The sequence below is a fragment of the Moschus berezovskii genome, chromosome 25 (assembly GCF_049115385.1).
Source record: "Moschus berezovskii isolate FMDL1 chromosome 25, NW_MosBer_1.0, whole genome shotgun sequence".
NCBI classification, from domain to species: Eukaryota; Metazoa; Chordata; class Mammalia; order Artiodactyla; family Moschidae; genus Moschus; species Moschus berezovskii.
This window is the reverse complement of record NC_142484.1, coordinates 21,794,443-21,805,643: the sequence shown is the minus strand read 5'-3', so window position 1 is coordinate 21,805,643 and position 11,201 is coordinate 21,794,443. Positions and strand designations below refer to the sequence as shown.

The 11,201-nt window shown below is 37.5% G+C and overlaps 1 protein-coding gene across 1 annotated transcript; it reads right to left on the bottom strand.

The window, feature by feature from the left end:
• Window positions 1–420: 420 nt before the first annotated feature.
• LOC129548520 (olfactory receptor 8C8-like) lies at window positions 421–1,368 on the bottom strand. The gene has a single exon (XM_055415036.2). It carries the CDS (start codon window positions 1,351–1,353, stop codon window positions 421–423), a length of 933 nt encoding a protein of 310 aa, XP_055271011.2. The 5' UTR covers window positions 1,354–1,368.
• Window positions 1,369–11,201: the final 9,833 nt, after the last annotated feature.

The window sequence follows — 11,201 nt, the reverse complement described above, 5'->3', positions numbered from 1 at the left end:
ATTACATTTCTGTTTTAATGCAATGGTGAGTAAAAACACTATTGAAACAGCAAGGGGCTCAATGTAATGAAAGAAAGAAAGAAAAGAATTGGTTAGACTAAACAAGCACCCATAGCTTACCTTGGATGAGAATGGCACACAAGGAAAATAAGAGTGTTATCATTAGATGGGAAAGGTTATTGGTCCCTTGTCTGCAACTGGTATGAGATCACTTAGGGCTGAGAATGATTCTTCAGGCAAAGAATAGGTTCACAGAGTTACATTATGTGGCAAGAGAAGAAAAGACATCAGACATTAGAGATGAAGTCCTGTCAAGAAGATTAGAAAGACAAATGATATGAAAAAGGAATGGGAGGAACAGGATAAAGTGGAGCAGAGAAAAGAAAAAAGGCAAAGAAAAGGAGGTATAAATGGTTTGGTTCAGTTTGTAATTCTCTTCAGGATTTTCTTCACAGCAATTTTAACATCCTTGTTCCTGAGGCTATAAATGAGAGGGTTCAGCATGGGTACTACATTGGTGGAAAACAGTGTGAAAAACTTTCCCTGCTCCACAAACCCAGAGGATGGTAGCTTGACATGGGTGAGCAGCCCAAATCCATAGAATAGAATAACTGTTGTAATGTGGGAACCACAGGTGCTCAAGGCTTTGGACCAACCTTTAGATGATGGTATATGAAGGATACTGAAAAGAATCAAAGCATAAGAAATAAAGATAATGAGGCTAGATACTATGACAACTGTTCCCACAACAGCAGAAACCACAATCTCATTGGCATAAGTGCTGCTGCAGGAGAGCTTGAGCAGTGGGAAGATGTCACACAGGTAATGGTTGATGATATTGGAATCACAAAATATCAGCCTCATCATAAATCCTGTGTGGACCATGGCTCCAGCAAATCCCATCACATACGAACCAGACATCAGCAGAGAACACACCTGAGAGGACATGGCCATTGTGTACAGCAAGGGCTTACAGATGGCCACATAGCGATCATAGGCCATGGCTGTCAACACATAGCACTCAGAGTTGACAAAAAAGCAGAAGAAAAAGAGCTGAGACATACATCCTGTAAAGGAGATGACATTCCTGTCAGAAATAAAGCTTATTAGCATTTTGGGGGTAAAGACAGATGAGTAACAGAGATCAATGAAGGACAGATTGAAGAGATAAAAGTACATGGGCGTGTGCAGGTGTGAATTTAGACAAATTACAATCATCAAGCACAAATTGCCCACCACAGTGACCAGGTAGTTCAGCAGAAACAGAGAAAACAGGGGTAGCTGGAGTTTAGGTCGGTCTGTCAACCCCATAAGGATAAACTCACTCACAGAAGAGGCATTTTCCATAGTCATTTACACCACAGTCATGGTCTGGAGGAACAGGGGCAGAAACTGAGACTAACAATGGAGCTTAATGGACCTTCCCTCTTTGTCTCCGAAGTGAGAGCTGGATCTCTTGGTTTATAACCCCAGGGTTGCCTAAACACTCAGCAAAGCATTCAAGATACAAGCCTTCTGATGATTATTGCTGCAGATTTCTCATTTTCTTCTTTCTGCCCTTACTCCTTTTGTTTGTCTCTGTGCTGAACAAATGTAGATAGGCTCTCAGTGTCTGCACAACATTCCTGCCTCTCTCCAGGCTCTGTTCAGGATCAGGGCTGAAAACAGCAATAAACAGGCAGTGTTCCCCAAAACTCTTCATTTATATAGTTTGAGGTTTGAGGGGAGTTGAGACAAAGGCAGTTCAACACTCTCCCGCTTTTTCCTCGATGGCTCACTGCCACTGAACCTTAAGGCTCCTTCTGCCCTACAGTTCTGTGAGGTTCAAAGTTTCTGACAATGAATGAGGGAGTATCCATCACCGTGGTCCTCATTCTTTGACATGCTACAGAACAGGCCATATATTTGAGAATTTTTCCAGAAGGTATTCTTCATTTGCAAAGAGGAAAGCAACCTTATATAATCTCCAACCTATTCTATTCCTTGTCATTCTGGGAAAGTTGAGGAGAAAAACAGAAAATTATTCTCTTCCTTGAGATTTCTTCTCGAGTTAAATGAGCCCACTGAGGGTGGAAATTAATCAGCCTGTATTTCCACCCTGTGTCATTGATCTTTTGGGACACAATGTTCTACTCAATTTACAGTTTCACAATAAGAATTCTTAGTCCCCAAAGAAGACGACTGTGTGAGCTGATATTCACTTCTTCATCATCTCCTGGAACTTATGCCCAGTTCTCAAAAGGAACATCTGGGGCATGATCATTTGCCATTGTTAGCACTTTCCTAGAGTCTCTGGGATTGCATGAGTGAGACAGTATATCACAGCTTTAGCATTTTCTGTGCTTATGAATTTCATCTCTGTAAAGAGGTGTAGTGAAATGGTTATGAGACTATTGGTGTGCCCCTAAAGTTTAATTCTTGAGTTAAACTTCTTAATTGTGAGACTATAGACAATGAAATAATCTGTCTGATCCTTACATATATTTATATATATCTACCTATATATATCTAGGTAGATAGATAGATGTATATCTATAAAATGAGACTTGCAAGTGAGCTATCTCATAGGACGGTTTTGCGGGGTAAATGAGTTATGTCACACAAAATATTAGGAACATAGCTAGCATGTAATAAGAGATTGAGAAATGTTGGTACTTCTTCCCAACTGTATTCCTAATATCAGGATTTCTCAGCTTGGCTCGAATGAAATCTGGCACTACTGACATTTTGGTCTAGATAATTTTGGGGGATGCTCCTGTGTATTACAGGATGCAAAGCATCCCTTTCTGCAACCCATTAGTGTCTCCCCATCACCAACTGTGAAAATGAAAATGTTCTCCAGGCACTGTCATATGTTCCCTCAGTAGCAAAAACCTGTGTTTAAGAATTGTTGACCGATGTTTATTTATACCTGGTCTTCTAACATAATGGCCTTTGAGACAATTCTCTCTTATTTCTACTTATGTCCCTCCAGCTCAATATGCCCCAAATTGAATTCAGCATTTTCTTACAGTTTCCACTGCTGGTCTTCTGGGTTATACTTTTCAAAGCTATTTTCACCAATCTCCAAACAACGGATCCATGAATTCAGCATAAGCAGTTCTCACTCACCATTTTCATCTAGTCTTCAAGAACCAGAGAATCCATCTCTTTGAAATTTTTGGCCTTTCTTCTCACTTACACAGCTGACTTACAGTGTCTCTTCATCTCAAATTTCAATGACTCTAGTTTTCTAATGCGGATCCCTATGGAATTTGACAATAGGTGAGTGAACTCCCGGAGTTGGTGATAGACAGGGAGGCCTGGCGTGCTGTGATTCATGGGGTCGCGGAGAGTTGGACACGACTGAGCGACTGAACTGAACTGAACTGAACCACTGTCACCTGCTCATCATCACTATACAAATGCCCATTGAAACACACACACACAAACATAGACAAATATCCATCTTTCTCTTCCTGTTCTCCATCCTTAATTCATACCTATGTGATTTTCAACATAAATTAGGTGAGATCAATATTCTTGTGGTACTTTATTAATACCATTTAAGCACTAATCATAGTGAATCCATCTTGCTAATGATTGCTTTTATTTCCATATTCTTTCTTGTTTTTCTTTTTATTCCACAGACTCCCGGATTTTCCTCTGACTTCTTCTCCAGCTTTTGTAAATTCTTCTCTGCATGTTCAACAGTCTCTAAGAGGAGGAAGAAGGTTAATGATGTTAACATTCCTTAAATTTCTACTCTCATGCCTGGTTTTCAGTTTGGTAAAGCCTCCCTCAAATGTGTAGGTAATCACCTAATTTGGAGAGTGTTTAAGCCTTTTTAAGGAATAAATCTCTAGATTTTACTGGGTGATAATGGCAACACTTAACTTACGACATGGAGAGATAGGAATATCTGAATATTCAATTACTTACTTTTTTCTTTTATTTTTAATTGAAAGATAATTGCTTTATAGAATTTTGTTGTTTCCTATCAAACTCAACATGAATCAGCCAAAGGTACACATATAACTCCTCCCTTTTGAATCTCCCTCCCCATCCCAAACTTCTAGATTGATATAGAGACCCTGTTTGAGTTTCCTGAGTCATACATCAAATTCCCGTTGACTGTATATTTCACATATGTGAATGTAAGCGTCCATGTTACACTTTCCATACATCTCACCCTCTCCTCCCTTCTGCCCATGTCCATAAGTCTATTCTCTGTCTGTTTCTCCACTGCTTCCTTGTAAATACATTCTTCTGTACTATTTTTCTAGATTCTGTATTCATGCATTAGAATATGACATTTATCTTTCTCTTTCTGACTTACTTCACTCTGTATAACAGGCTCTAGGTTCATTCAACTCATTAGAACTGACTCAAATGCATTCCATTTAATGGCTGAGTAATATTCCAATGTGTATATACACCGCAGCTTCTTTATCCATTCATCTGTGGATGGACATCTCGGTTGCCTCCATGTTCTAGCTATTGTAAATAGTGCTGCAATGAACAATGGGATATTTGTGTCTTTCAGTTTTGGTTTCTTCGGGGTATATGCCTAGGAGTGGGATTGCTGAGTCATATAGTGGTTTTATTCCTAGTTTTTTAAGGAATCTCCATACCCTCTTCCATATGGTAATTTGGCTGTATCAAATTACATTCCATATGTAATTTGGCTATATCAAATTGCATTCCCACCAACAGTGCAAGAGCATTCCCTTTTCTCCACACCCTCTTCAGCATTTATTGTTTGTAGACTTTTCGATGATGGCCATTCTGACTGGTGTGAGGTGATATCTCATTGTACTTTTGATTTGTATTTCACAAATAATGAGTGATGTTGAGCATTTTTTCAAGTGTTTGGTAGCCATTTGTATGTCTTCTTTGGAGAAATGTCTATTTAGGTCTTTTCCCTACTTTTTTTTTTTCTGCTATTGAGTTGTATGAGCTGCTTGTGTATTTTGGAAATTAATCCTTTGTCATTTGCTATTATTTTCTCCCATTCTGAGGGTTGACTTTTCACCTTGCCTATAGTTTCCTTTGCTGTGCAAAAGGTTTTAAGTTTAATCAGGTCCCACTTGTTTATTTTTGTTTTTATTTCCATTACTCTAGGAGGTGGGTGATGGAGAATCTTGCTTTATGTCATCAAGTGTTCTGCCTATGTTTTCTTCTAAGAGTTTTATACTTTTTGGTCTTACATTGGAGAAGGAAATGGCAACCTACTCCAGTAATCTTGCCTGGAGAATCCCATGGACAGAAGAGCCTGGTGGGCTACAGTCCATGGGGTCTCGAACAGTCTGGATCTTTAATCCATTTTAACTTTTATCTTTGTGTGTGGTGTTAGGAAGTGTTCTAATTTCATTCTTTTACATTTAGCTGTCCAGGTTTCCCAGCACCGTTTACTGAAGAGGCTGTCATTGCCCTATTGTATATTCTTGCCTCCTTTGTCAAAAATAAGGTACCATAAGTGCATAGGTTTATTTTTGGGCTTTCTATCTTATTCCATTGGTCTATATTTCTGATTTTGTGCCAGTACCATATTGTCTTGATGACTGTAGCTTTATAGTATAGTCTGAAGTAAGGAAGGTTGATTCCTCCAGCTCCATTCTTCTTTCTCAAGACCGCTTTTGCTATTCAGAGTCTTCTGTATTTCCATATGAATTGTGAAACTTTTTGTTCTAGTTCTGTGAAAAATGTCTTTGGTAATTTGATAAGTATCACATTGCATCTGTAGATTGCATTTGGTAGTCGTCATTTTCACAATATTGATTCTTCCTACCAAGGAACATGGAATAACTCTTCATCTGTTTATAACATCTTGGATTTCTTTCACCAGTGTCTTATAATTTAGAGTGTATAGTTCTTTTTATCAAATTGGGTAAGTTTATTCCTAGATATTTAATTTTTTTTTATGCAATGGTGAATGGGATTGGTTCCTTAATTTGTCTTTCTGATTTTTCATTGTTAGTTTATATATTATATATATATGCAAGTGATTTCTGTGTATTGGCTTTGTATCCTGCAACTTTGCTAAATTCACTGATGAGGTCTAGTAATTTTCTGATACTACCTTTAGGGTTTTCAATGTATCATGATATCTGCAAACAGTGAGAGCTTTACTTCTTCTTTTCTGATCTGGATTCCTTTTATTATTCTTTATTCTCTCATTGCTGCACCTATGACTTCCAAAACTATGTTGAATAATAGTGGGGAAAGTGGACACCCTTGTCTTATCCGTGATCTTAGGTGGAACGCTTTCAGTTTTTCACAAGAGAATAATGTTTGCTGAAAGGCTTATTTCAGTAATTTCTGCTTATTTACTATTTTGAGATAGGTTTCTTCTCTGGCGATTTTGTGAAGAGTTTTAATCATAAATGGGTGCTGAATTTTGTCAAAGTCTTTTTCTGCATCTATTGAGATTATCATATGGTTTTATCTTTCAATTTGTTAATATGGGGTATCACATTGATTGATTTGCGTATATTGAAGAATCCTTGCATCCCTTGAATAAACCCAACTTAATCATAGTGTATGAGCTTTTTGATATGTTGCTGAATTCTGTTTGTTAAAATTTTGTTGAGGATCTTGCATCTATGTTCATCAGTGATATTGGCCTATAGTTTTCTTTTTTATTGGGTGTGGGTTATCTGGCTTTGGTATCAGGGTGATGGTGGCCTTGTAGAATGAGTTTGGAAGTGTTTGTTCCTCTGCAATTTTTTGAAAGAGTTTTAGAAGGATAGGCAGTAGCTCTTCTCTAAATGTTTGGTAGAATTCTCCCGTGAAGCCATCTGTTCCTGGGCTCTTGTTTTTTGGGAGATTTTTTTTTATCACAGCTTCAATTTCAGTGCTTGTAATTGGGTTGTTCATAATTTCTATTTCTTCCTGGTTCAGGCTTGGAAGATTGAACTTTTCTGAGAATCTGTCTATTTCTTCCGGGTTATCCATTTTATTGCCATATAGTTGTTGATAATAGTCTCATAATCATTTTTATTTCTGCATTGTCTGTTGTAACCTCTCCTTTTACATTTCTAACTTTCTTGAATTGATTCTTTTCTCCTTTTTTCTTGACGAGTCTGGCTAAAGATTTGTCAATTTTGTTTATCTTCACAAAGAACCAGCTTATAGTTTTATTAAACTTTACTATTGTTTCTTTCATTTCTTTTTCAGTTATTTCTGCTCTGATCTTTATTATTACTTTCCTTCTACTAATTTTGGTGGGGTTTTTTTTTTGTTGTTGTTGTTGTTGTTCTTTTTCCAGTTGTTTTAGCTGTAATATTACATTGTCTATTCAATGTTTTTATTGTTTCTTGAGGTAGGATTGTATTGCTATAAATTTCCCTCTTTGAACTGTTTTTGCTGCATAGGTTTTGAGTTGTAGTGTTTTTATTGCCATTTGTTTCTATAAATTTTTTGATTTCCCTTTTGATTACTTCAGTAATCTGTTGGTTATTTAGAAACATATTGTTTAATCTCCATGTGTTTGTGTTTTTTAGTTTTTTTTTTTTTTTGCTTATTATTGCTATCTAATCTCGTAGCACTGTGTTTGGAGAAGATGTTTGATATGATCTCAAATTTCTTAAATTTACTGAGGCTTAATTTGTGACCCAAGATGTGATCTATCCTGGAGATTGTTGCATGTGCACTTAAGAAGGTGTATTCTTCAGCATTTGGATGGAATGTCCTAAAGATATCAATGAGATCCATCTCATCTAATGTATCATTTAAGATGTGTTTCCTAATTAATTTTCTGTTTTGATGATCTGTCCATTGGTGTGAGTGGGGTGTTAAATTCCCCTACCATTTTTGTGTTACTGTCAGTTACTCCTTTTATCTCTGTTAGTGTTTGTCTGATGTATTGAGGTGCTTCTATGTTGGGTGCATAGATATTTACAATTGTTATGTCTTCTTCTTGGGTTGGTCACTTTATCATTTTGTATTCGCTTGTATTCTTTATTTTATTATCGCTTGTATTCTTTATTTTAAAGACTATTTTGTCCAATATGAGGATTGCTACTCCAGCTTTCTTTTGCTTCCCATTTGCATGGAGTACATTTTTCCATCCTCTCACTCTCAGTCTACATGTGTCTTTGGGTCTGTGGTGGGTTTCTTGTAGACAGCATATGTATTGGTCTTGTTTTTGTATCCATTCAACCAGTCAGTGTCTTTTGGTTGGAGCATTTAATCCATTTACCTTTAAAGTAATCGTTGATATATATGTTCTTATTGTCATTTTCTTAATTATTTGGGGTTGATTTTGTAGATCTTTTACTTCTCTTGCATTTCTTGACTATTTAAGTCCCTTTAACATGGTGTTGGAGAAGACTCTTGAGAGTCCCTTGTACTGCAAGGAGAGCCAACCAGTCCATTCTAAAGGAGATCAATCCTGGGTGTTCATTGGAAGGACTGATGCTAAAGCTGAAACTCCAATACTCTGGCCACCTGATGCAACGAGTTGACTCACTGGAAAAGACTCTGATGCTGGGAGGGATTGGGGGCGGGAGGAGAAGGGGATGACAGAGAATGAGATGGCTGGATGGCATCACCGACTCTGTGGACATGAGTTTGGGTGAACTCCGGGAGTTGGTGATGGACAGGGAGGCCTGGCATGCTGTGATTCATGGGGTCGCGGAGAGTCGGACACAACTGAGTGACTGAACTGAACTGAACTGAACTGAACATGTGTTGTAAAGCTTGTTTGGTGGTACTGAATTCTCTTAACTTTTGCTTGTCTGAAAAGGTTTTGATTTCTCCATCTATTTTGAATGAGATCCTTGCCAGGTAGAGTAATCTTGGTTGTAGCTTTTTCCCTTTCAGTACTTTAAATATATCCTGACATTCCCTTCTGGCCTGCAGAGTTTCTGCGGAAATATCAACTGTTAAACATATGGGGTTTCTTTGTACATTACTTGTTGCTTTTCCCTTGTGGCGTTTAATATTCTTTCTTTGTATTTAGTCTTTGGTAGTTTGATTAGTATGTATCTTGGTGTGTTTCTCCTGGGTTTATCCTGTATGGGACTCTTTGTGCCTCTTGAACTGATTGACTCTTTCCCTTTCCACCCTGTGAAATTTTTCAACTAATTTCTCTTCAAACGATTTCTTACACCCTTTCTTTTTCTCTTTGTCTTCTTGGACCCCTATAATTCCAATATTGCTGTGTTTGATATTGTCCCAGAGGTCTCTGAGATTATACTAAGTTCTTTTCATTCTTTTTACTTTATTCTGCTCTTCAGAAGTTATTGCCACCATTTTATCTTCCAGCTCACTGATTCATTCTTCTGCTTCAGATATTCTGCTATTGATTCCTTTGAGAGTATTTTTAACCAGTAATTTTGAAGTTTGTCTCTGTACATTTATTCTTTAATTCTTCTATGTCTTTGTTAATTGATTCTTATATTTTCTCCATTCTGTTTTCAAGGTTTTCAATCATCTTTATTTTTATTTATTTATTTTTTATTGGAGGCTAATTATTTTACAATATTATATTGGTTGGTTTTGCCATATATTGACATGAATCCTCCCCGGGTGTACATGAGTTCCCCTTCCTGAACCCCCCTCCCACCTCCCTCCTCCGCTTTTCCTCCCTCTGGATCATCCCCTCACACCAGCCCCGAGCACCCTATAATATGCATCGACCCCGAACTGGTGATTCGTTTCACATATGATAATATACATGTTTCAATGCCATTCTCCCAAATCATCCCACCCTCACCCTCTCCCACAGAGTTCCAAAGACTGTTCTATACATCTGTGTCTCTTTTGCTGTCTCGTATACAGGGTTATCATTTGCACCTTTCTAAATTCCACATATATGCGTTAGTATACTGTATTTTTGTTTTTCTTTCTGGCTTACTTCACTCTGTATAATAGGCTCCAGTTTCATCCACCTCATTAGAACTGATTCAAATGCATTCTTTTTAATGGCTGAGTAATACTCCATTGTGTATATGTACCAAAGCTTTCTTATCCATTCGTCTGCAGATGGACATCTAGGTTGCTTCCATGTCCTGGCTATTATAAACAGTGCTGCGATGAACATTGGAGTACATGTGTCTCTTTCAATTCTGGTTTCCTCGGTGTGTATGCCCAGAAGTGCGATTGATGGATCATATGGCAGTTCTATTTCCAGTTTTTTGAGGAATCTCCACACTGTTCTCCATAGTGGCTGTACTAGTTTGCATTCCCACCAACAGTGTAAGAGGGTTCCTTTCTCTCCACACCCTCTCCAGCATTTATTGCATGTAGACTTTTGAATAGCAGCCATTCTGACTGGTGTGAAATGGTATCTCATTGTGGTTTTTATTTGCATTTCTCTGATTATGAGGGATGTTGAGCGTTTTTTCATGTGTTTGTTAGCCATCTTTATGTCTTCTTTGGAGAAATGTCTGTTTAGTTCTTTGGCCCATGTTTTGATTGGGTCATTTATTTTTCTGGAATTGAGCTACAGGAGCTGCTTGTATATTTTGGAGATTAATCCTTTATCAGTTGCTTCATTTGCTATTATTTTCTCCCATTCTGAAGGCTGTCTTTTCACTTGTTTATAGTTTCCTTTGCTGTGCAGAAGCTTTTGATTTTAATTAGGTCCCATTTGTTTATTTTTGCTTTTATTTCCAATATTCTGGGAGGTGGGTCTTGGAAGATCCTGCTGTGATTTATGTCAGAGAGTGTTTTGCCTACATTCTCCTCTAGGAGTTTTATAGTTTCTGGTCTTACATTTAGCTCTCTAATCCATTTTGAGTTTATTTTGGTGTATGGTGTTAGGAAGTGTTCTAGTTTCATTCTTTTACAAGTGGCTGACCAGTTTTCCCAGCACCACTTGTTAAAGAGACTGTCTTTTCTCCATTTTATATTCTTGCCTCCTTTGTCAAAGATAACGTGTCCATAGTGCATGGATTTATCTCTGGGTTTTCTATTTTGTTCCATTGATCTATATTTCTGTCTTTATGCCAGTACCATACTGTCTTGATGACTGTGGCTTTGTAGTAGAGCCTGAAGTCCGGCAGGTTGATTCCCCCAGTTCCGTTCTTCTTCCTCAAGATTGTTTTGGTTATTCTAGGTTTATTGTATTTCCATACAAATTATTTGTTCTAGTTCTGTGAAAAATATCGTTGGTAGCTTGATAGGGATTGCATTGAATGTATAAATTACTTTGGGTAGTATATTCATTTTTACAATATTTATTCTTCCAATCCACAAACACGGTATATTTCTCC